Below are 27110 nucleotides of genomic sequence, written 5' to 3'. Positions count from 1 at the left end.
AATATTCTCATTTTTAATTTTATTAAAAATCTACAATGACAATCTTTTTATTTTTCCGAAATTGTACGATAATTATATGTAATTATTCATAAATTTAACACCAAATATACTAATCCCTCAGTCCCACAATAAAAGTCATATTTTGTCATTTACGTCCCTCCCACAATAAGAGTCTTATTTCACTTATTCCATAAATGATATGTAGGCCCCACATTCCACCACTTATTCCAATCACATTATATTATATTATTATAAAACTAATATGTATAAGTAAAATTCACATTCAACTAACTTATTCAACTCATTTTTTCTTTACATTTTATTAAAATTCATGCCCAAACCAAATAAGACTTATATTGTGGGACTGATGGAGTATAACATTTAGTATTAGATGGATTATATGTGACTTATATTTTGAATTATGGTAGAATGGTCTTAAGAATTTGTTAAATGCTCATTATCCCACTAAAGATTTGTAACCACCGATTTTTTATTGTAATACTTTTAAGAATTAGTCAAAAACCTCATTAAAATATCTAAATAAATATCCAAGAGAGTTACATATAAATAATCAAATTGATCTCATAACTTATAACTATTTCAAAAGAAGGCCAAAACTCGCCTTATATATATAGGGTCTTGTTAGGTTGAGATTTATCAACCTAATTGAGAATTGAGATGCAATCTCAGCCACTCATCCAGAATATTTGTGAAATGTCAACAGAATGTAGTTTATGTCAACAGAGGGGCATAATTGTGATTTTATTAATTTAATTTTTTATTTTTATTTTTATTTTTATTTTTTTTTAATTTTTTTAATTTTTTTAATCTTTTTTTTCATTTTTTTATTATTTTTTTATTTTTTTATTTTTTTTAATTACATATACAATTCATGTCAACTACACGTCAAATGTCAACAACTTTATTCAATAAATACTATTTGACATGAATTGTACATGTAGTTGACATTATATTGTGTAGTTAACATGAATTGTATATGTAGTTGACATGGATTGTACACATAGTTGACATTATATGTGTGTAGTTGACATGAATTGTGATAGGGACTCCGACATTTCATCAAAGCAAGACGATGGGAACGACGCTGCAGAGCTCCGACCAAACCGAGAGCCATCAGTCGAAGATCCAGGCCCAACGCGAGTCACGGAAACCGAAAGCAAGCCCAAGAGAAAGAGATCCAAACCAGCCTACTTCAAAGATTACACGTCCCACTAAATTTCCATTCCTTATGTTATTTCCTTTTATTTGTTTTTGATTTATTTCCTTTTAGTATGAACAATAATATTTACTTAATTAGAGTCAAATCTTCTTGGATTTTCTTCTTGATTCTTTCCCAAGTCGTAAGTCCGAATCAAGTAGGGGAATTCTATAAATTATAGAATTCCCAATAGATCGAGTCATTGAGAAATAAAGTTAATTCTTTTTCTCATTCTCCGTGCACTTCAACTAGGGATTGCTTTTCTTTCATAAACTCACGTAAACTTGCATCATAAACCTACGAGCGCTCGAATCTAATCGATAGGCAAGATAAAGCCTATCAAATTGTGTGTGTGGTTGACATGGATTATACACATAGTTGACATTATATGTGTGTAGTTGACATGAATTGTATATGTAGTTGAAAAATAAAAATTAAAAAATTAAAAAAATTAAAAAAGTTAATAAAAAATTAAAATTAAAAATTTAAAAAAAAATTATTGAATAAAATTTACCATGATATTACCATTCTGCCATTTCATAATTAGTTAATCTAACATGCCCATATATATACATTCAGTTTTTCAAAAGTAAAGATTGGTCAAATTTTGACAAAAGTTTATTTTGCAATTTTGACTAATTAAGAAACCACTATCATTATATTTTAAACTTGTGCCATTTATTTAGTTAGTACGGAGCATCTTTTAAGGGAAATAAAGCTATTAGCTGTAAAAATAAAGAGAAACAATGTTCTAAGCCCCTATCAATTGAATCGATCCATCAAATAGATCGTGAGAAAAGTTAGCAAACTGCGTACGATGCTATTTCTAATCATCCAATAATCCGTTTCTAGGAGTATTTTGCTAACGTTACCATTTCAAAAAAGTAAAAAAAAATCCCAACGTTATTGATTTCAAATGAACTAATTTATGACTATAGATGGATCATTGAATGATTCCATTAATGGTGGCATTTCCTTTCTTTGATACAGTTGTTTTGTAGCAGGTTTAGTGTATAATTAAGATAAAAGGCCAAAAGTGGTCCTAACATAGAATCGTTTTATCAATTTGGTCATAAACATTATCTGTTTGATTATTTGGTTCCTCACAAATGAACTCGGACCCGAATCGGTCCTCACTTAACAGAACCATAAAAAATAGACGGTCAAGGTGATTTAATTAAGTTTTGACCAAAATTAACTATTTTAATTAATATTTTAAATTATTTCCGAAAAATAAAAATAAAATTGTTAAAAACACTAGAATGACGAAGAACAGTTCTTCGTTCTCCTTTCTTCATTCTCCTCTGTTCCGGCGACGGCTGCAGTTCGTGAATTGCAGTCGGAGAGGAGGAGACCGTCGTTTAGGGCTCACCGGCGACGCAATTTCACCACATTTCTCCAGCAGCGTCCCGCACAATGCCGGATTCCCCCAAAACGACGTCGCAGGGAATTTAGAAAACGAGCTAGGTATAGCTCCGGGAACTTATTCCCCGACACGTTGAATTCCTGCAAATTCGGCAAGTGTAAACCGGGAATTGCGCCGGAGAAGGAGTTCTCCTCGAGGCGGAGGGTGAGCAGATGCGTGAGGCGGTTGACGGAGAGGGGGATTTCGCCGGAGAATCTGTTGCGGGAGAGATCGAGGCGGTAGAAGTTGGAGAGTGAAATTAGCGACGCCGGAAACTCACCGGAGAAGCGGTTTTCGGAGAGGAAGAGGAGTTTTAAGGCGGTGAGGTTGGAGAGGTCCGGAATTGGACCGGTGAAGCGGTTTTGCTTGAGGCTGAGGACACGGATGATGCCATGGAATTGGAAGTGGTGTTGGCTAAGATAATGTTAATTTAATTACAATTAGTAATTTAATTTTGGTCAAAACTTAATTAAATCACATTGACCGTCTATTTTTGACGGTTCTGTTAAGTGAGTACCGATTCGGGTCCGAGTTCATTTGTGAGAGACCAAATAATCAAAAAGATAATGTTTATGACCAAATTGATAAAACGGTCATACCTTAGGAACTATTTTTGGTCTTTACCCTATATTCATTACATGTGCCATATATAAAAATTAATCAACTCTTACATAGTTCATTATCTTTTCTTCTGTTCTATTTTTGGTCTTTACCCTATATTCATTACATGTGCCATATATAAAAATTAATCAACTCTTACATAGTTCATTATCTTTTCTTCTGTTTGGAAATAATATACTTTGATTGATATGTTTCTACTTTCTAGTGCCCGAAAAATATAGCCTACTATTTTTTTTGTTATTAGACTAGAGTTATCCACTTTCGGCTCTAATAATTATTCTCTATATTGATTTATAGACAATTTAAAAGATGAAATACCTAACATAAATATATAAGACTATTCCATACCCAAAAATCAAAATGAATCATCTCACCATTTAATTATAGGATACATTTCATGATTGAAATGGACCAATCCCATGCCAACTAATTTTCACAAACTCTATAATAAAAACTTTTTAGATACTTTATATCGAGAATTAATTTATAAAATATTAAAATTTTAAATTAAATAGCCACGTTTAGGAAAATAGTTTTGTTATAGACTGTATTTTTATTTTTAATTAAGCTGAAATTATGTGAAAATTTATCATAAAGATTTTATAAATTTTTTTATTATTTACAATGATAGTACAACTTATAATAAAATAAAATTGTTGAGTTTAAAATTTAGAAGTATTTTATATTTACCTTATTCACAAATTATTGATCCTAAATAAATTAGAATTTTAGTCCTTCTGTCCATAATTAAATGCCTCATATCTAACCAGCATAGGGTTTAAGAAGCACAAATTTTAAAAGACTGTTTGAATTTATAAAGTAGAGTGGATAGAAAAATTAATGGAATGTGTAAAATGTTAGTGAAATGTAGTAAAAGTGAAATAAGACATTTATTGGTGAACAGATGAAAAATAAAAAATGAAACATTTAATGACGAACTGATAGAGTATTTAAAATATTTATGAACAAAGAAGAAGAAGAGAAGAAAAGAAAAAAGTTAAATAAAAGAAACAATGTTCACTGTACAAATACTCTATCATAAATAAATTGGCACGAATCACAGACAAATAAGAGGAACAATAACAAGCATCCCAATATACACAAATGCTCTCATACACAAATACTCGACGGAATCACAAACAAATAAGAGCAACAATAATAATCATAATCCAATGACAAAACTAAATATTTAGGGTGAAAATATCAATGTGCCCACACCCAAACTCAACACTGTCATTAGCAAAACCGAACCACTGCACGGTGGCGCCGATAACGACCCCGGAGGTGAATTAGCGTCCGCCGACGTCCCACTTCCCGGTGTCGAGGAGCCAGGCGCTCCCGGCATAGAAGAACCCGGTGATCCCGGCGTCGTGGAGCCAGGCGCTCCCGGCACAGAAGAACCCGGTGATCCTGGCGTCGTCGACGAGGAAGGTGATCCCGGTAAATCACTTGCCGGAGCCGGCCCAATCCCTGATCCGGAACCCCCCGGAGAAGGCGCTCCTGACGGAGATCCGGGAGAGCCAGCTGGCACCGGAGCTCCACCAGGCTGGCCCGGCGACAACGGAGAGCCAGCTGGCACCGGAGTTCCAGTGCCACCAGGATTGCCTGTCGATGACGGAGAACCAGCTGGCACTGGAGCTCCTCCACCAGGATGGCCCGACGATGGTGGAGAGCCAGCTGGCACCGGAGTTCCAGTGCCACCAGGATTGCCTGACGGAGAACCAGCTGGCACTGGACCTCCTCCACCAGGATGGCCTGGCGATGATGGAGAGCCAGGTGGCACCGGAGCTCCTCCACCAGGATGGCCTTTCGATGACGGAGAGCCGGCTGGCACTAGAGCTCCTCCACCATGTTGGCCCGGCGATGACGGAGAGCCAGGTGGCACTGGAACTCCACCACCAGGATGGCCCGGCGATGACGGAGAGCCAGCTGGCACTGGAGCTCCTCCACCATGTTGGCCCGGCGATGACGGAGAGCCAGGTGGCACTGGAACTCCACCACCAGGATGGCCCGGCGATGACGGAGAGCCAGCTGGCACTGGAGCTCCTCCACCATGTTGGCCCGGCGATGACGGAGAGCCAGGTGGCACTGGAACTCCACCACCAGGATGGCCCGGCGATGACGGAGAGCCAGCTGGCACTGGAGCTCCTCCACCATGTTTGCCCGGCGATGACGGAGAGCCAGGTGGCACTGGAGCTCCTCCACCGGGATGGCCCGGCGATGACGGAGAGCCAGCTGGCACTGGAGCTCCTCCACCGGGATGGCCCGGAGAGCCAGGTGGCACTGGAGCTCCACCTTTCCCTGCGGGCGGAGTCCTGATGGCTAAAACGACGACGATTAGCTTCTGGCCCTGATCACAATTAGCCTTGTTGCCGCTGATGAAGTAGAATGGACCAGAGCGGTCGAATTTGAAGACTGAATTCCCGTCGTCGAGTTTGAGCAGAGGATTCGCGACATTGCAGCTGTCGTAGTCTCCTTTGTTCACCACCAACACCGAATCCGATCCGCTCTTGTATTTGAACACTGCGATAAATAACCAACAATTAGTAGCAGTTGAGTTGCAAAAACAATTGGTGGGAAAGAAAGAGAAAGAGACTCACGAAGAGTGTCATTAACTTGAAAGCGCATCCTCGAAGACCACTGATTGTAGTTTTCTGAAGGATTCACGACCCATCCATCTTTACCTCCCACCACGAACTGGTAAGAATACGCGGAATATACTAAACAAGAAAATAACACCATAAAGAGAAGCCAGTTTCTCTGCTCGTCAGCCATGGCAGATTTTTTTCCCTTTCCCAAGCTATGTGATGACAGGCTATCAATTTATTAAAATAGAAGAAGAAGAAGCTGCCAGAAAATAATAAAGGTGAAAGGGACTGGAAGCTGAAACTCGTAGCGTGGGGGGTACGTGTATGGAGTCAAGGATTTGAATGCATTAATGTAGAGTATTCATTATGTTACCGTTGCGAATTACTACGAGAAATAAAGGACTCGGACTCGGCAATAATGCAGGAGCGTTACTACTCCCTCGGTTTCCTTGTAGTTAAGGCTAAACTTTTTGCCACCGAGTTTAAGAAAGGAGTGTGAAGGACGTTAAATAAATATATAAAAAGTAAAAGGTAGAGAAAAATAAAGCAAAAAATGAATAAAGTAAAGAGAAAGTAAAGTAAGCAAGATAAAAAAGTTGTACTATATGTGAAATAACTCAATTATGAGGGAACTTTCCGAAATGAAAAAGTTAGACCTGCTTATTCGGCTGCTTACGATTCTAACCAGCCCGAGTGACATTTTAAATAATTCCATACTAGTAAAATAATAATCCAATACATATAAATAATACTCCTTATACCAAAAATCATACCAATAATATATTTGTATATTTCATAAATGAGAGTATTCATGAAAATCTAGATTTTGACTTTTTTCTTATATTTTCTATTTTTCATTTTTATCATTTTCTTAAATTGCAGCAATTTTTATTCAAATAATTCTCTATTCAGCCCCTACTAATTTTTTAATCTATGACAATTGATTATTATTAATTACTAACTACTCTCTCTGTCCATGAATAGGAGTCCCGTTTTCTCATTTTAGTCCATCCGCAAATAGGAGTCTCAGTTCACTTTTACCATAAATGGTAATAGGGTATCCCCTTCCACTAACTCATTCCACTCACATTTAATTTAAAACTAATATATACAAGTGGGACCTCTATTCCACTAACTTTTTTCCACCCACATCTTAACATTTCTTAAAACCCGTGTCGCCCATGAATTAGACTCCTAATGGCGGACGGAGTGAGTACTAAGGATGATTTCAGACAATTTAAGAGCATCCACAATAGTGGACGAGCGCGACGGACGACCCCTCGTCCGTCAGATAACGCGCTTGTCCGTTCGCTCGTCCATCCGGTCGTCCGCTATTGTGGGCTCCCGACGGACGAGCGTTTTTAATTTTTTTAAAAAACTCTTTATATACTGCTCGTTTCGGTTGCACCACTTGTATTAACGCGTTTCTCTCTTTCTACTCTCATTTCTATATTCAAGATAAATGGAGCACCACGACAGCGACTCTCCACCAGTTCCCGATTCGCAGGCTCCCACGATCCATGTTGGGAGTGGAATGGGCGGGATGATACCCCAAATGCCGGGGATGGTGCCCCGGTACTACAACATGTACTCCTGGCCCCAGATGGTAGGGATGATACCGCAAATGGCGGGTATGAGTACCGGTATGTCCCAGATGAGTGGGATGATGCCCCAGATGGCGGATATGAGTTCCGGCACAACGAGGACCTTGCCACAAATGCCGGGGATGATGTCCCAGATGAGCGGGATTATGCACGGCAGCCCGGGGACAATGTCTATCGCCCCACTATTGATTTTTGTACAGGGAGTTCGCAGACCTGTGAAGGAACTGGCAGCGGAAGCGCTGGTGGCTCAATTAATTTGCATGAATTAACATAATTTAGCAATCATTAATCACACCAATAAATCACATAATAATCAAATCTATTTAGAAGATTATTTAGACAAAATCTATTCGCGTAATTCTTACATGTATCATGCTCATAACTTGAATTAATCATGCTTTAGAATATTGAAACCTAAAACATGCTTTTCTACGGAGCAGAAAAGTACCTAATTAATTCTCCAAAGAATTGAAGATGGATAGCAGCTTCTCCACGTGATACTTTGAATTCTAGACCACAAATCTTCTCTCTGGTTCCCGAACTGTACTCCGATATCAGTGTGGGCTGATCTCACCAGAATACTAGGACTTAAATAAAGAAGACAGAAGAAATCCTTTTGTGAAAAGGAGAGGAATTCGAAAATCTCCTCAGCTGGGGAAGGGAATTTTCGAAAATTGCAAGGCTGGAAAAAATTGTTGTTATTTCTGTCTCCTTTATTCTCCTATTTATATTAAGTTCCTTTTGGGCCCAAACATGGATCTATGGAAGGTTTTGGATATGGGCTCATCCAATTTACTTTTTACTAATTAAATTGAACCCACAATTTAATATAAGTTATAATTGGAATATTACAAGCAGCCACTACAGAAGTAATATTGAACTCTCCCCATCCAAATCCGAAATTATAAGTAATCCGGGTTTCCGTTTAACTTTCATTTCCCGCGCTTAATATAAAAATGTCCATTAATTAATTAATGTCTGCTATGGACTTAATTAATTAACTTCTTATTAATTCCAAGAGTGAACTTAGCATGAAACACTTATTTATTATTCATAGAGTAATCAAACTCCAACTAGCTAGGTTCCGAATAATAAAACCTTGTTTCGCGCTCCTCTTGAGGACATTATCAAACGAGACTCACCTCGCGCACGATTCAATATAATAGCAATCCTAGCACCGCTAGATATTGATCACCACTACCCAATATATCAGGATAATTGGGTTACGAAAAACCCGCACCATTTGATAAGTCAAAGTAATGCATAATCAATACCGTATGCTCAATGCTAACCTACATTGATTAAGAAACAAATATTATCAAGACCTCGTCTTTCAGTAAATAGCCCAAGGACAAGTCTTGCTGTTAGATCCGTTCAGTGCTATACCACACCAATGTCATCTTATTTCAGTAAGGCTTAGAAATATGCGGACTGACATTGCAACCTTTCTCGATGGATAGTCAAATTCCATCTAGGCTGTGAAATTCATCTTTTTCTTTGTTTAGAACTGACCGTGTTACCTTATAGTGGACGATGCCCACAACCGGTCTACTAAAACAAAGACTTAGACTTTGTTAAGTTAATTTATACATTTAAACATGCATTAACATCCATTAAATGTAAAACATAACAACATTATGACAAAAATATTTTATTCATTGGAAAATAAAATAAGAGTTTTACAGTATTCAATCACTCGAAACGTGATTTCTAGTATACAAACTCTAACAACCTGTACTCTAATGGAGTCTCAGTTCATTGCTACTGAGACTTTCTCGCTGGAGGAGTTGGGGGCGGATCGGGGGGCAAGAGGGGGTGACCGCCCCTTCCCGGCCATCCGGTGAGCCTAAAAATCCCTTCCCTTATAATCGAGCCAGAAATAGCAAAATTGCCCTCTCCGTGCATAAAAAATTATGAGTTTTCAATAAATGTCGTATTAAAATTAGTAGCAGTTATTGGACTTTTAACCAAGAGGTCCATGGATCACTCATTAAAAGCTTTTTTTCCTTCTTTTAACTTTTCTTTCTTTATTTTAACTTTTCTTTCTTTATTTTATCAATTCTTACGACTTCTTGTTACCAAATCAAATCATTGAAATACTTTATAAATCTATATTTTTATTAGTTTATACATATTATTTTGTTCTACTATTCATTTTTTAGTTAATTATTTTTTAAAAAAATAGTATTTGATACTACATTTTACTACTTATTAGTGTAAAATAGGGGAATGGATCCCCTGCTGTGCTCCCACCACAGCAGGGTGTGCTGTGCACTCACAACACAATATTAAAATGTAATATACTTAGTATTTTAATATTTGATTTTATAAATATAATAATGAGCTGTGAGTGCACAGCACACCCTGCTGTGGTGGGAGCACAGCAGGGGATCCATTCCCGTAAAGTAGTAGTACTTATGTTATGTAATTTTTATTGCATCTTACTACTTGTATATCAAAATAAACATTTGAAATATTTATGGAGTTTAAATATTTGCTATTTAATGTAGTATTACTTTTTCACTTTTATATTTTTAATTAATATATTATTTAATTTATTTTTAAAAATTATATTAATTTTTTAATATTTAATTCCGCCCCTTTCATACTTGGGTTCTGGATCCGCCACTGAGTGAGGTGTCGGAGACTCAGAGTCCACCGCCAGTAGGACGGGGGGTGGTGCAAAGAAGAAGGGTAGGGGCAGGGGTCGCGGCAAGGGCAAGGGGGTGGCGGATGAGTCTTCGCGGGCGGTGGCGGAGGGCGATGAGGAGGATGAGGTACGACGAACCGTCTGGAGTGAGAACGAGTGTGTGGCCTTGTCGAAGGCTTGGATCAACGTTTGCGATGATCCCATTCGCTCGAGCAATCAGAAAATCGACAACATGTGGAAACGCATCGTCGCGGCATACATTAAATTTAAACCGGCGGATGGAAGGTTTCACACGCCTGAGGAGTGCCGAAAGACATGGGACCGATTAAGGACCGTTGTTTCCCGATTCGTCGGCCTGTACGAGAACAACACTCGTATGCTTACCAGCAGCCAAACCATGGAGGATGCGAAGAGGATGGCGCTGCAGCAGTTCCCCGAGCCCGGCAAACACGGCCAGTTCAAACACTGGGACTCGTATGTGGTGTTGATGGAGTCGGAAAAGTTTCGGGCGGGTGTTGCCACTGGCTGGCCAAAGCGGCAGAAGATCAACCTGTCCGGTGACTACAGCAGCAGTGCCGGTTTCGCTGACCTCCCCGACGATGCCGAAGATATCCCGACCCCTCGCTCGTTTCCGGTTGGGCAAAAGACGACAATGCTGATATCTAGGGGACGCGCTAGCAGCGGGTCCCAGGAGGTCCAGTCGGCAGCCCCTACAGCAGCCCAACCATCCCCCGAGATGTCCCGTATAGCGATGATCCAGCTTCATATGAACATGATAGAAACCATAAAGGAGTGGCGAGTGACAGATGACCCCATACACAAGGAGATGCTGCAGGGAGTCATCGACTTAATGAGGCGTGATTTTGGGATGCCACCCATCGGCGGTGCGGGAGCATCTAGGGACTCCGATGCCACTGCGACTAGCCTAGGGGACGACGAGGAGTGAGAGGGGGCCGCGTGTGTCGAAGCCCTGGGATGTTTTTTTTTTCTTTGTGAACTATGTAATTTTTTTTTTAATTTAACTATGTACTTTTTAAAATTATGTATGTTTTTTTATTTATATAAAATGTTCGCATTTTCCCCGAATTCGTGTCGAAATTTTAATTCCGTATTTAATTCTGCATATAAAATGTGAATTTGTGTTGTCGGGATGTCCTAGTACTTGTCCTAGTGCTAGTCCACTATTATGCAGTGGGAAGTCCTAGTGATGTGGCAGTGGGGAGGGAAGTCCTAGTAGCGTGAAAGAAGGTATTTTTGGAAAGTCCTAGTACTAGTCCGTGGGGAAGTCCTTCCTATTGTAGATGCTTTAAACAAAATTAATAATAACAAGAATGAAAAAAAAAAGTAATAGTACATTATTTAACACGCTGTAAATGATTGATTTTTATTTTGCCAATAAATTATATATCTACTCTTAATTATTTTATTATCTCTCTTATTTTATTATCTCTTCACTTAACTTAATAAATATCAATTTTTTTTTATCTTTTATGTTCTTTGTCATAATGATATTTTACTACCTTAGTCTACCATTAGTAATTTTAATTGTCATTTTCGTCCGTTCGTTGCTAGTTGTTTCATTTATTTGTTAAGAGTAAAACTATATTCCCTCAACTTTAAATAATCTTATATCATCAGTCCAAACTATATTCACTCAATCTATGAAAAACTAATCTCATTTTTCTGTTTTGGGAGATCAACAAAAGATAGTTACATTGAAATATGGAAAATTTATTTCATATTTTTAACACTATTCTATCTAATTTTTTTCATGACTTGTCTGAAAGTCATGAAAAAACTCGTCGCCACTCTTACATACCAATTTCTCATTAAAACTCGTGTTGTCAACTCATTAGTCTAATTTTGATGGACGGATGGAGTATATAAAACACGGGTAGTGATAAAATGCAAACTTATATATTGTACAAACTCAAAACTCCCCAACATAGCTTCAACACAGTTTCAATACAATATCAACACAGTGTAAAATTTCAATATTTTAGTGTCAACACAGCATCAATCATTGACTACCGTTAAAATTCAGTTGACATTTTCTTGTTGATGCTTATTTGTGATCTGTTGACATTTTTTAATGGTCCAGATCATAGTTTTGAGTTTGTACAATATTTAGAATTTTCATTTGATCGCATTCCTACGGAACACATTCCTTTTAACTTTTTTCACACACATTTATTACTTTTCTTAACATCCGAGCCCGGGTCAAATGTAGTCAATTAATCCCGAATGAAAGGATTATACATTTTAATAAGCACGGGTGCGTTACGGTCAGAACGTTCTGACGGTCTATGGGCTGGTACATTACTTGTGCATAAACTGTACATTGTTTGTCGTTTTGACCGTCAGAACTTTCTGACCTGAATACACTTCTTAATAAGCATATCCTATATTAATTGAGATAGATATAAACAAAATTATAAGATACTATGGATCTGAGGGGAGTGTTATATTGCTAACTCAATGCTTAATTGCTAATTACAACTCAATAATAGCCATTAGATATTCAAATTAAAGGCCTAGATCATCTACCACAAAATGTCAATACGATCAACAAAAAACGTCAATAAGGCTATAGGATTAATTCCAATAAAAATCAATAGGGGTATTAATGTCAAGTTAGTTATAACTAACTTTTAAAAGAAATTCCAAAACTTTAAATTCATATAACATATATCAAATTAAAGATAATTTTATAAGGATTCCAACGATATACTACATGCATATGTTCCGACGTCAAAATTTGAAAAAAAAAATCTAGAATTTTCGTATTTTTCGTACACAGGTTAATGTCAATGCAGCTAAGATAATATGTCAATATAAAGCATATACAATGTCAATCCTAAATTTGTGTTGACATTCTCAAAGCATTGTGTTGATATTTTCGAAACACTATATTGACATTTTCATCCAAAACCCTAATTTGGCGTTTTTTTTTATCTTTTTCGATTTAATTAATAAAAATGAAAATTACACGTGGCAAATTGTAGACCACATATTTTTTAAAATCATGTGATCTTAAATTAGTTGTAGTTAGCAATTAAATGATAAGTTAGCAATTGATCTGGAATCTGAATAATAAATTAGTATAGGATAAATAAAATTATTTTTATTTTAATTACAGATAAAAACTAAAGAAAGAGTTTCCTACGACCAGCGCTGCCATCAATCTGCCGGCGACGCGCACCGTGGCATCCCCCAACCAAGCGCTGCGACAATCACTAGAATTCTCTTCTTCTACCTCCATCGCAACCCTCTCAATCGATCTCTCTGCATTTTCCACAAATATTTGGCGGTAATATACATAATTAGGAGCGGAAAATTATGCATTAATCTGTGAGCAAAATCTAATATGCATATTGATCCTTTGATTTTACTACTTCCTCATAATTCTGTTATCTGGGGAAGCTATTTCGTTGTAGTTGCTATGCTATTTAATTTTAATTCGTAGGCGGTGTGCAATGCAAAACCTGTTTGATAACCATAAATTTCTTAATATATTTCCATTTTAATTGTCAACGAGATTGTTGGCCTGGTTTTTATCTTCTTGGGTATACATTTATATGCACCGATTTTGGTATGTTAGTGCATTTAATATATTGTTCAATCTGATTTATGCTGTATCGATTTTGGTGATCGGCTATTTCTGAATTTGGGGTTGTGTTTGATAATTGATATTGAAATGAAGCTCCACTAGTGCTGAAATTCTAGCTATATTCTTGTTCTAGATTTTGGGGATTTTTTGGATGGAAAAGAAAAGAGTGGATGAACAAGAGCCCCCACCTGCCTCACTGCCTAAAGTTGACAGATTTGGATTTCTAAAGCAGGAAACTAACTCACCTGATGGATTAGCAAAGAGCAGATCAGCTGCAGAGTATGAGAGGTATGTGTAATGTGGAATCAACTGTAGCTGTAGCTTTTATGGTGATTAAATCTTTCATACCCCAAATGTCACTTTATTTATTCTGCATTCTGTTTTTTTCTGATGATCTAGATTGTCCGTTCACAGTTATCTGCTGGACCTATCTTAACAGAATCAGTTTCAACCCCTTAGATTTGACACTCATACATTTCTGGGACCTAGTATGTAGGAAGGACTGAGTTGAGTTAGCTTATGATGAAGATAATTTCTGGGCAACACATAAACCTTAGGTCAAATCTGAGCAAAACCCGTTCATTGTAAAAGGGGTAAATTCAATTTTCTAACCAAAACTCCAATACATTTTCGAAAATATTCTGGCCTCTGAAAATATAAATTTAGTACCTCACCTTTGTGACTTGTTCCAAATCTGACATTTAATCAAAGTCCTAAAAATTGATGTGGAATACCAAATACTACATGGAGAATCGTGCATTGACTAACATTCGTAAATTGTCCCTTTCCATTGAAGCAACATCGTTTTATGTAAAAAAATTAAAACCAAATCTAAAACAATGTCATTTTCAATAGGATCCAGGCACTCCATATCATTTTAGTTTGTCTGATTTTGCTTTGAAACATGTCATACAATAAAGTTCTTGTTAGAATGATGAATTTACCCTTAAAAAAAAAAGAAAACTCAGTCCAGATTAAACTGTGGCATAGAGGTTTATGGTTTGAACTCTATGAATGTGAGTATTGTTAATTTGTTCTTAACTGATAATTGGGAAACATACTACTGCAGTAAGTGAAGTATTATTTTGAATTGGGAAGAAAGAAAAAACCCAAAATTGAAGGTACAAATCCTCCATATACTTTTGAACCAGAAATCTTCATAAATATTTTTAACTTGCCAAAGAGATAACAAACAGATCCATCAAGGCTGGACTTGACAGTGATTTGCAAAAGGAGTCTGTTATATTTCAAAGAGCACCTTGCTGAGAACTATATTGATGCGTTTGCTTGTTATACATTTTTGTTGATGCTGTTCAAACATCATAATGCTATCACATTAACATTCATTTCCAGGGAGGAAAACAGAATTAAGAAATGGAGAAAGATGATAGGGGTTGGAGGAAGTGATTGGAAGCATTATGTTCGAAGGAAACCCCATGTTGTCAAAAGGAGAATAAGGAAAGGAATTCCTGATTGTCTAAGAGGACTTGTCTGGCAACTGATATCTGGAAGTCGTGACCTCTTGCTCATGAATCCAGGTGTTTATGAGGTTAAACTTTGTGACCTTTTATACCAATTATACATGGAATTTTTAAGAGAATATAAAGTTAAAAACCCTAAAGATGTTATGTGATATCCTTGAATTTGTTGTATGATGTCGAATGTAACACAAGTAGGTGTTGTCAGTGATCTGCATCTGAGTTTACCATCATAGGGTGTGACCAAATCAACAGTCGGAATGGCACGGGGTGATTGGAGTGGAGAAGTGGATGTAAATATTCAGGGTTATCTTGTTGACTGTTTTATTTATATGAGTGCTCCCTTGAACCGGTGCCATTAGTTAGTGTATGAGAAATTAATTTAGGATTTCACATAATTGCTAATTTGCTAGAAACGTGCAGGTATATCTGATAATATATTACTGTCTGAGATATTTTTGTCCCTTCCTGAATAATAAATTATCCATCCCGCAAATACTTTTATTTATGAACAATCCATTTAATTCATGGCATGATATACTCGTACTCTGTCAACTTGTGTAGAGAAGGATATCTGGTTGACTATAGTTACATAGTAGCTCCTTTATATAAATGGTGGCTGGATCACCCAATCGATCTGAAGCATTGGGCGACATCTTGTGCTTCTTAATCTTAAATTCTCAATGTTTGTGCGTTTTGAACACCTCATTGGAGTTTGATTTACTTCACGTGAAAGTTTTAGAATTGTCATTTTCTTTATGGATTACAATTTTCTTCATGCCTCTTTGTTGTGAACTGATGAATGTTATTTAAGCAGGTCTTTATATTAACTATCCAACCATACTGATTTGTTTATTTTCTCTGCAGCAACTAGTCATATATGAGACGTCTGCTTCTGAACTAGATATCATCCGAGATATTTCTCGTACATTTCCTTCACATGTTTTCTTCCAGCAGAGGCATGGTCCAGGTCAAAGATCTCTTTATAATGTTTTAAAAGCTTACTCTGTATATGACAGAGATGTTGGATATGTACAGGTTGGTAGTATTTTCAGCTTATCAACATATCTACCAGTTTTTGTTTCTCACCGAATACAAATTGTGTTTAATGCAGGGCATGGGATTTGTCGCGGGTCTCTTGCTTCTTTATATGAGTGAAGAAGATGCATTTTGGTTACTGGTAGCCCTTCTAAAAGGAGCCGTGCATGCTCCAATGGAAGGAATGTATTTGGTAAAGTTTAATTAAGTACTTTCGTCATTTCATTTTCAGCAACCTATTTCATAAGTCATAACCTGGGAATGAAAATGGCTTTTGTTGGGTGTGTGTCGGCAAAAGACCTTTAAGAACATCATTAGGCAAAATGAATAAACAATTTCCAATTTTTCACAACTTTTATGTGTTCATGCCATTGAAGATTAAATAATAGTGGTAAGTTCTTGAAGAGAATGTTATTTAGAAGAGAAGAGAATGTGGTGCCCCACCCCATGTATTATTAAAAATGGATATGGCCCAAAAATGGGACGGGGGAGTATCATATAATTTTGATGTGACATAAATAACTAGCAAAATCCTAAATGAAATTTAATGGAGAAAATCAGTCCAAACACTCATCTGAAGAACTGTATTTGCACATTCTCAATCTCACAGGCTCACATGCATGATATAATGGAAGATATTTCTGGCAGGGCACTTAACTAAAATCAAACTTCTTAAGATTTTTTTTATTTTAAAGGCGTAGCCAGTTTTTGTCACTCCTGTTGAACCTATTTGATCCCACCTCAAATATCTCTCTTTCATGCTTGCATTGTATTGATTGGGGCTTCATTTTCAGTTACATTTGCATTTTCCTGTATTTTAGTTGATAAGTTTCTGAAACTCATGCAATGCATGCCTTTGATGGCAATATCTATTAGTATTTCTTGAATTAATGTGTTGTGCTATGTAATGCATAAGTAGTTAACTCAGAAATATCAAAGCTAAAAATATATTACCATTATATTTTGTATGATCAAATTAAAAGTTGTATGGGAAGTCGAAGATTATGGAGGGAAGGAAATACATATTGCCTTACCTTTTCTTTGGGGGGGGGGGGGGGGAATATGAATTTACATTCTTTAATCTGTTTTTTATTTAAATGGTCACAATAATTTTGATGTATTGATGAAATTCATGCATCTGTGCAGGTTGGTTTGCCGCTTGTGCAGCAATATCTTTTCCAGCTAGATCAGTTAGTGAGAGAGCACTTACCGAAGTTGGGAGAGCATTTTACTCAAGAAATGATAAACCCTAGCATGTATGCTAGCCAATGGTTCATAACTGTTTTTTCTTACTCATTCCCATTCCACTTGGCTCTTAGGATTTGGGATGTCTTTCTTTTCGAGGTTAGTTATCACTCTTTTTTATATATTGCAAATCAGCTATCATACTCTATCCCTAAAACTTGCTGATTGTAATTTGTCATTTTTACCCTAGGGCGTCAAGATTGTCTTTAAAGTTGGTTTAGCACTACTAAAATTCTGCCATGATGATCTGGTAGAGTTATCCTTCTGAATCCTCACAAATTTTATATCTTTCTTTTGGATTTTGATGACGATTTATGTATTTTAACAGGTGAAGTTGCCTTTCGAAAAACTTATCCATGCACTACGGAATTTTCCTGAAGATGCTATGAATCCAGATATTTTATTACCAATGGCTTACTCTATAGAGGTTAGCCCTTACCCCACCCCAACACTACTTGACTATTGCCCGCTGGTTGGTTAGAGTGAAAAAGACATGTTGAGGTGTGTATGTATGCATTTATGTGAACCTTCAATATTATGATTGGCATACTAGGGTTTATATGAGGCCAACAACTGAGACATCAAATAGGTGAAACAGACACGACTTGTACACCATATGCCTGTTGCCTAGTATTACTACTATATAACTCTACTAATGTACACAATTGCACCCCAATTAGGTGTCCAAGCGATTGGAGGAATTGAAGGATGAATATGAGAAACAGCACGGGAAACTGTCCGAGCGTGTTAAACAGAGGCTGCAGCAGCCATCTTGAATGACGACGATGCATCCTAATGGCAACAAGCATTGTTGCTAGGCGAAGTATTTGTCATGCACGAGGTTTTATATTGATTGATCAGTTTTTTAAAATTGTACAAAAGCCTGAATCTGATGCTTGTATTTTACATTGCTGGGTGTGCTTGTCAATTGAAATTTGGCAATTTGAGAGAGGGGTTATCTTTTTATGAGGTTGACTCATCTATAATCTAAGATGTTGAAATTTCCATACTACCCAAAAAGATATACATAAACGTACAAATGAGGCACTACATCAAACATATAAGGCCTGTTTGAATCAGGTTTCTCCACTCCAATAATAAAAGCAACCATCTATCTATAAAATATTGTATAAGAATGAATCATGCTAGGAACATCAGGCAATAATCAACCATAAACAAACGAAAAAATATACAAGCACAAAAAAAATGGAAAAAGGAGAAGGAAGAGCAAGAATCCCAGCAGTTGAACCAATCTACTTCCTTTTGCTCCTAGCTGGTTGCCGAGCAAATCATTAGTTGCTAGGTAGAAGTTCATGTTTCCCGGGATTTCCTCTTCAGAAGAAGTTCATCATCAGTATTGCTTGCTCTCTGACTTTGGCTCTTGACTGTCACTTTTATCAGTATCATAATTATCACGATGTGAATCCACATGAGCGCCACTTGCTTGCGTTCTTCTGTGCCTTCGATCCTGGAGAATTCAAGCACAACAAAAAACACAACCATGTATCATGATTATAAGGTAGAGACAATGGTCTAAGCATCATGATTATAAGGTAGAGACAATGGTCTAAGCAGTGATTAGCTTAAGAATTTTTAAAATCTCTAAAGGTTATCACGAAAGAAGAAAACAACATATCTACTCCTGAGAAACTATCTGTCATGGCCGCCTTGGTCTCATAAAATGAGCTAAGCAATATACACCTTACTCCAACTTCGTCCTCCCCGACTAGCAACACAAGATACTCCATATTTAGTTGGCATAAGTTAGACACTAACCTCTCTAGGTATGGGATATTCTTCTGATTCAAGCATCCGGACAACTTGACTCATCCGAGGTCTCTTGTCAGAATCTGGATCGACACATCTCAAAGCAGTCAAAAGTGCCCTTTTGAGGGCTCGAGTAGATGGTCTTGTGTCAATGTTTGGATCTACTACTTCCTCTGATCGCCTACTTCCAACCATCACTTTTAGCCAGTCAACTAGATTAACCTGTGATGACTCAAGAATTTCAGTCGAATACAGTGCTAACTCAGAATTATAAGTGCACCGTGTGATTCTATCAGTTTCAAAATAAGTTCCGACTGATTTTTGCCTAACAGAGAGATTAAGCTTATAATGATCATATAGAGGAATGCACCCCATGATTCTGTCAGTTCCCAAATAATTATAAAGAAGACAAATAACAAATATTTTTATCTTCCTAATTCCTAAGAAGGCTTAAGCATATCTAATTAGAAAATAAAAATTACTATAACACTTTGGCTGCATATGCTCAATATGATATTTGGCAGTAAATCTACGAAACATGCATTCCTATATGGTTGATTTTTCGGGTGCAGCTCTGTTTACCTCTGGAGCAGGTCGTCCATAATCGACCGGATCTCTTCCAGTAATTGCTTCCAGTAGTAAAACCCCAAAACTATAAACATCACTCTTCTCATTTAGAAGGCCAGTATTTGCATATTCAGGGGCAACATACCTGAAAATCAGTAGAAAAACAATGTATTTAAAATACTGTAAAGACAACCTTTCTAAAGTTGGTGAGCATTGGGATACAGAAACTTACCCAAACGTACCCATCACTCGAGTTGTGATGTGACTTTTTCCTGCACCAAGCAGTTTGGCCAGGCCAAAATCAGAGACCTTAGCATTGAACTCTTCATCGATCAGAATGTTGCTGGATTTTATGTCCCGGTGAACAACTTTTGGTTCAATTGCCTCGTGCAAGTAGGCAAGACTGCCAGAAGCACAATAAGATGACATTATTTTTCAGTAAAAAAGGGAAATTACAGTCATAGATTTTGATGGAGGGATAACGGGCGAGATGAAAACGCAGGGATTAACCAACTTACGCTTTAGCAGTGCCGAGGAGGATCTTCATCCGGGCCTCCCATGTAAGATATCCATGATGGCGCATAGCTCCATGAAGCCACTGCTCTAAATTGGCATTGTTAACATACTCATAGACTAGCATCCTGAAATGACAATGTGAGAGCAGTTTAGAATGATCATACATAAGCCAGTCCTAAATGCTTTAGAGCTCATAATGGATCTGTCACGTTAGTTTGGAAGCAACCGCTACAGTTACATCTACACTTCAAAAAATTTAAAAAGTGTATGCATCATCAACAAACAAGTTCGAGTTGAATAAGTCCTATTGCCCTTTATAAACCAAAATTACTATATTATGTCGAAGGGAAAATTGCAGCTTTAGAAATTGATGACAAACAGTACCTATGAGTTCCTTCGATACAGTATCCCAAAAGTCGAACCAAATTTTTGTGCCTCACATGGCCAATAGCTTCAACCTCCACTCCAAATTCCTTTTCTGCTTGACCTCTGAGTGGAATAAAACAAATTTATTAAACCATAAAACTGACAAAAGGTTCTAAGTTCTTTTGCAACTAACTCCAAGATTGTATTAGAATGTGAAATGGGATTTAGAACTTACAGGTTGTTGAGGAGCTTTTTAACAGCCACCTGAGTACCGTTAATAAGCTGTCCTCGATAAACAACTCCATATCCACCCTCTCCAAGAATATTCTCCTTTGAAAATCTATTTGTGGCGAGCTCAAGGTCTCTTAAAGTGAACCAATGACCCCAACCCAAATGCGAAAACTCGGGCAGACCACTTAAAGGGGAAGGAGCAGTTATTGGATGCGACGATGATGGTTTGTATGACGCAAAAGTCCCCGAACTCCCTTCCTCGCCTGATTGTGATCCGCAAATATCTTTATCAATATGACGGAACGAGCCTGATTGGCTGCTGTTATCTGCATTTTTTGCCTTTGGCATCCCAAGATGAACCAAGACCCTGTCTGATTCTTTGTCACTTGATTTATCTTGAATAGTGAGAAGAATTCCATCGCGTGGAGCAAATTCCTCGGTCGACACCTGCTCTACCCGTACTTCTTTAATTTCTTTTGAAACAGTAGGTATCTGGCTAAGAGGAAGCCTTTCCTGAGCCCTTCTTAATTTCTTTTGCGAGGTAAGATAGTATGTCAACACAAAGAGGATAATCACGATCAATAGCCCTACAATTATTCCGATAAATTCCCAAACCTTGATGCCCAAACCCCCAACGTTCTTTGAGAGCTCAGCATTAAGGTCAGAAGCCATCCTTGACAATGTTAAAAAACCACTACAAGGAGAAGGCAAAATAGGTAATCAACAATAACGTTTTGAGCACTATTTTGCATAGACATTTATACTTCACCACAGTTTTACATTTACATCACAATCTTCCCTTCAACCTTTTTCACAGCCTAATTGAAGCTAAAACTCATTTATAGCAATGACACTTACTGCCACTCGACGACACAAGACACATTATGGAAGTAATTTTGATTATCTAGACAATTACTAAATCTCATATAAGCAAGGAATGAAGGGCACGAAAAGGCAGCAAACGAAAAAGTGAGCTCTTAAATCAATAATTGAGCTCCTCATTTCAGGCACCCATAACCTTTTTCTCAACTTCTACTGTCACTTGTAAAGGTTCTTGGACAGTTGCTTCTAGGGGGAAAATTAGTAATGCACAATAATGAACATGACTAAAGCTACAAGAAAGCAACACTAAAACCTGATGCAGATTCACAAAATCAAAAAAAAAACAAATTTAGTTTAACATGTCTCTAAAGATTACAGCATTACATGTGAGGTAAAAGCAAAAACAGAAGTATAGAATTCGCAATATGATCAACCAATTATTACAAGAAAAGAAAAGTAGATCGACAAAACACAATTTTGAAGAAGACCACTAATTTTATGCCAGTCTAACAAAAGCAAAACTCTTTTTACCTGGAACTACTTTATTACATGAATCTTAACCAAGAATCCAAAGCTTATTGTAATACAAAAAAGAGACATTTCGTGATATCTGAAAAAACTTAGCTCTTACCTTTATAACAACTGGATACAAGAAAGAAACCTCTGAAAGCCCAGATCTTGAGAGCCCCTTTTCCACAGTACAATTTTTTTTCAAACTACAAAAGAAAGACCAAGTCTTTAACAACGGATCTCTACCCAAGATAGCTCTATAATCACCCACAATGCCATTTCAAGAAACTTCAAGTGATAAAAGAAAAATGAAATCTTTTTCATCCATAAACCCTTGAAAATTAGTAGATTGCAAATCTGGGTGAATCTTACATGTGGGAATTGAGAAATACAAACAAAATGTGAGTGGTGGGTGTTCCACACTTACCCAGATAACAACAAAGAAAGTGTTTTGGTTGCAGAAGCGGCATAGGTGAATAGAAGAATGGTAAACGCTGCTGAAATGAATAAAAAATGGTAGTAGTAATGAATAGCTAATTGTTGTCTGCGGTGGTTTAGGAGAGGAATATGAATATATGATCAATTGATCATGGTGGATATACACATTAAATATACTATTGATATTGATAAATACATTAAACAAATGAGAGAGAAAAAAGGACTAGTGGAGTTTTCAGAGGTAGGTGATGAGGAAAAGGCGTTAGTAACACTTAGAGCACTCCCAATGGAGGTGGCGAATTCTCGGCGATAAATCGCCGATTATCGCCGAATTATCGCCGGCCATTGTGGCGAAGTCGGCGATAATTCGGCGATAATGTTACCGTTGCTTCGCCGAGTGGCGATTTATCGCCGGATTATCGCCGAGCGATCGCCGGCCACTGTGGGCGACGCTCGGCGATAATCGGCGATTTTTAAAATTTTTTTTTTTTTTTTTGGCCGAACGGCTATTTTATCCCACCCCTATAAATATTTCATCCTCTTCCTCCATTCATCACCCACAAACTTCATTCACACAAATTTTCAATCTTTTTTCTCTCCATCTTTATTAAATGAGTTCTGATTCATCGTCTCGTGCTCAGTCCGACGAGGAAATATCACATTCTTCTTCCGAAGAAGAGGTACCTCCCGCTCCCACCGGATGGGATGTAGCGGGTTTCGCCAACAACCCAATCAACAACTATATCTCCCGCTGCATACAAAGCGAGATCGCTCGAATGCAGCAGCCACCCCCCCAACGGCCAATCCGCCGGCGGCGCCGATACATCCCTCGCAACCACACTGGTGCGCACGATCGGCTGTTCGCCGATTATTTCGCGGAGGAACCACGTTATCCGGCAGATGTATTTCGTCGCCGGTTCAGAATGCGCCGCTCCCTCTTCCTGCGCATTGTTAATGCGTTGTCCGCGCGTTACCCCGAGTTCCGGCTCCAGCGAGACGCAGCAGGGAAGCCCGGACTATCGCCCCTACAGAAATGCACTGTTGCCATCCGGCAGTTGGCATATGGAGGGTCCGCCGACATGTTCGATGAGTATCTGCAATGCGGCGAGACGACTGGCAACGAGTGCCTGAAGAATTTCTGTCAGGGCGTGCGAGAGATATTTGGGGAGCACTACCTTCGCTCGCCGGACGCAGCTGACTGCCAGTTCCTACTGGATTGGCACTGGAGGACCCACGGCTTTCCGGGGATGCTCGGCAGCATCGACTGTATGCACTGGCAGTGGAAGAACTGCCCAACCGCGTGGCGAGGCCAGTTTACTACCGGCTACAAAGGTACGCATCCCACCATCATTCTTGAAGCCGTTGCCGACCAACGGCTTTGGATTTGGCATGCTTATTTTGGTATAGCCGGGTCGAACAACGACCTAAATGTTCTCAATTCCTCGCCCCTTTTCAACGAGCGGATCAACGGATTAGGCCCCTCCATCGAATTCACGGCCAATGGCAATGTGCATAACATGGGGTACTACCTGGCTGACGGCATCTATCCGCAATGGCCCGTGTTTCTGAAGACGATCAGATGCCCACTCGGAGATAGAAGAAGGTATTTTGCCCGAGCGCAAGAGTCTGCGCGCAAGGATGTGGAGAGGGCATTTGGGGTGCTCCAATCGCGATTTGCACTGGTAAAGGGTCCGACGCGCTTTTTCTACCAGGGGGATATTGCCGATATCATGTATGCGTGCATCATCATGCATAACATGATCATCGAAGATGAACACGAAGGCGTCCTCGACGTCACCAACGACCCAAGTGTTGCATCATCGAGTCACGGTGTCTCAACCGAGTCCGCCCGCCAGGGTGTACCGCACAACGAACATGAACGGTTCCAGGCGTTCATGGACATACACCAGAAGGAGGCCCATCAAGCACTACAACACGATATCATCGAAGAATTGTGGGCAAATAGAAACCGCGCCCACCGCCCTTGAATTTTTTTTTCTTTGAATTTTTTTTTTGATTTTTTATTTCCATTCGTGTACTTTTTTTTTTTTTAATTTTCTTCGTTGTAATGTGTACCCGTGTTTAATACAACGAACTTTATTACTATTTATTTGATTTATCTTTATAAATTAAATAAGCTAGCTTTATTATATATAAAAATAAAACAATTAAATTAGTGATGATGTAAAAATGAAATGTTGAGTTAGGGAGAAATAAGGGAGAAATAAGGGAGAAACCATTGTAGGGGTTGGCTAAAAACTGGGGATAAAATGTGATGCTGATGTGGCGCTGATGTGGCAGGAGTTAGGGAGAAATAAGGGAGAAATAAGGGAACTCCATTGGGAGTGCTCTTAAAAACACAGCACAGAGAAACGGTAATAAAACACAAACAGTAAAACGGAAGCATACATTTTGATTTTGGATTTTCTTATATTCATTTATACACACACAAATGGTATAGTGGTTCTTGATATTTTTCCTGAGCTCACTACTCTATCCACGAGAGAAAGGGAAATTACCTAATCATGTGCAATTTTTGTCCTTGATTGTTTGAATTAAATTCGAGGAAGGGATAAAACATAAAGACAGCAATGCTGAATGCTGACCTTAAAACATTAAATATTGATATGGTAACTGCATTTGTCATCCTTGAACTATCTTCACTGCTTATTATTTCCTTAAATTCATTCAATATTGAAGTTGACCGGCTATGTTATAGAACGGCCATTTCGTCTTCTTGGTTTACTACTTGTAATTTAATTACTTTTAATGCTACAAGTAAATTAAAAAGTTTCCATAAATCAACTAAAAGATATAGAGATTTTTGTCCTCCTCATAAAAACAAAAATTGTAGATATATACGCGTGCAAGCACAGTTTTGCAGCTGTCAGCAAACATAAAACTGTCCTTCTATTTTAGGGAATTCTAATTGCTCCATATCATTAAGTTTTGGGTGTCTTCTCCCTAAAAAAAATTAACACCCCTTCTTTCTAATAAATAATTCGCAATTTACTTATTTTTGGAGTTTATACTTTATTCTTGTTTTGCATACTTAATTACAAAAAAAACAGACTTGCATAAAAACAACAAAATTAGGCTTCTTCTCCAATCGCAAAACACATCACCTAATTTTAGGATTTATGGTTTCCGATTTTTCTCTCGAAACAAAAGATGGAAGATTATGTAGACCTCAAACTTGTGCATGAATAAATAAAAAAATATCAAGTGCTTCATCCAATAATTATTTTTAACACATCATTAACAAGACTATCAAAAGTGAAAAAAAAATAAAAATCAAAAGTATAAGCGAAAGCTAAGCACGAGACTCAGTAGCAAATCCATAATACAAAATGGGGACAAAACTCAAGAACGAAGCGCCGAAAAGCTTGATTGAATGACTTCAAAGTATAATTTTATATGTCGTTTTAATCAATCTTCGTTTTGGGATAAGCAACATTGCCATCCTCTCGACTTCAATAGTACAGTAAATCCTCCTAGACTGAGACAACAATCACATGTATAAGTTGGAAATTTTGTTAAACATCAGAGTCTTCTCCAGTGGCGAAACCAGGATTTTTATGATAGGCCCCCCAAGTCATGGTTAAAAGTTATATGGTTTATTCGATGCAGGTGATGTCGGAAGCTCGAAATACTCAGTATTTTCAATATTTACGTAAGTATAATGATTGAAAACAATGTTTTTATGATGTTTAAATGTCCACGATAGAAAATATAAACAAAAATATAAATTTTAATAAATAGAATATGATGTTTAAATGTCCACCAAATAAAATATAAACAAAAACATAAATTTCAACAAATAGAATGAAATAGTTTTTAAAACAATTTATAATGTATAATGATGGAAGAAAACAATTATGAAATGACAAAGATTTTAAATTAGCATAATTAATGGTGTAAAAAAGAACAAATAGAAATTATGTTTCAAAAAATAGAAAGCAAAAAGAAACATAATATACAAATTATAATGCCGTGTGATCAATTGTTAACTTTCTTAAGTTGCTAACTATGCTAACTCATTAACGGAATGTATTAAAAATGTCAACATGATGACATTAATATGCCAACACATAATTTTGTTGACATTTCAATATATTGTGTTGACATTTTTAATACACTGCGTTGATGAGTTAGCAGAGTTATCAACTTAAAAAGTCAGCAATATAGCACATCCCCACATTATAATGTATAATTATGGAAGAAAACAATTATGAAGTGACAGAGATTTTAAATTAACATAAATAATGGTATAAAATAGAACAAATAGAAATTATACCTAAAAACGTAAAGCAATAATGCATAAACAGATAGAAGAAGAAAAAGGCGCCAAAGGAGAGTCAAACTCGTGACATCCGGTTCGCATGATGGCGTCCGCAACCAACTGCAAGACTGAAATCACATGCTGATTGTAGTT

At 37.5% G+C, this 27110-nt stretch overlaps 3 protein-coding genes across 4 annotated transcripts; 1 reads left to right on the top strand and 2 right to left on the bottom strand.

Moving 5' to 3' along the window:
* Positions 1–4225: 4225 nt before the first annotated feature.
* Positions 4226–6060, bottom strand: LOC125223038 (uncharacterized). Its single transcript, XM_048125994.2, has 2 exons — positions 5846–6060; positions 4226–5768 (listed from the first exon to the last, which is right to left on the bottom strand). The coding sequence occupies exons 1-2, from the start codon at positions 6018–6020 to the stop codon at positions 4435–4437; spliced, it is 1509 nt and encodes a 502-aa protein (XP_047981951.2). The 5' UTR covers positions 6021–6060; the 3' UTR covers positions 4226–4434.
* Positions 6061–13229: 7169 nt separating this feature from the next.
* LOC125200434 (uncharacterized) lies at positions 13230–18424 on the top strand. 2 transcript variants are annotated; one of them, XM_048098077.2, is made up of 9 exons: positions 13230–13397; positions 13831–13985; positions 15051–15246; positions 16043–16213; positions 16290–16406; positions 17360–17557; positions 17649–17708; positions 17787–17959; positions 18139–18424. In XM_048098077.2, exons 2-8 carry the CDS (start codon positions 13849–13851, stop codon positions 17937–17939), a joined length of 1032 nt encoding a protein of 343 aa, XP_047954034.1. In that variant the 5' UTR covers positions 13230–13397; positions 13831–13848; the 3' UTR covers positions 17940–17959; positions 18139–18424. The 2 variants fall into 2 exon arrangements, with proteins under 2 accessions (XP_047954034.1, XP_047954032.1); XM_048098075.2 differs by having other exon boundaries at positions 13231–13397; positions 17787–17885.
* Positions 18425–18441: 17 nt separating this feature from the next.
* On the bottom strand, positions 18442–22929 carry LOC125221628 (putative receptor-like protein kinase At5g18500). Its single transcript, XM_048123800.2, has 9 exons — positions 22665–22929; positions 22359–22443; positions 20910–21599; positions 20693–20797; positions 20311–20433; positions 20025–20195; positions 19808–19937; positions 19235–19447; positions 18442–18926 (listed from the first exon to the last, which is right to left on the bottom strand). The coding sequence occupies exons 3-9, from the start codon at positions 21575–21577 to the stop codon at positions 18810–18812; spliced, it is 1527 nt and encodes a 508-aa protein (XP_047979757.1). The 5' UTR covers positions 21578–21599; positions 22359–22443; positions 22665–22929; the 3' UTR covers positions 18442–18809.
* Positions 22930–27110: the final 4181 nt, after the last annotated feature.

The sequence above is a fragment of the Salvia hispanica genome, chromosome 1, assembly GCF_029641045.1.
Source record: "Salvia hispanica isolate PSC_SH4W2 chromosome 1, Shi_PSC_v1, whole genome shotgun sequence".
Lineage (NCBI taxonomy): Eukaryota > Viridiplantae > Streptophyta > Magnoliopsida > Lamiales > Lamiaceae > Salvia > Salvia hispanica.
Note: the sequence above shows the minus strand (reverse complement) of the source record. Positions and strands in the feature narration are given on the sequence as shown.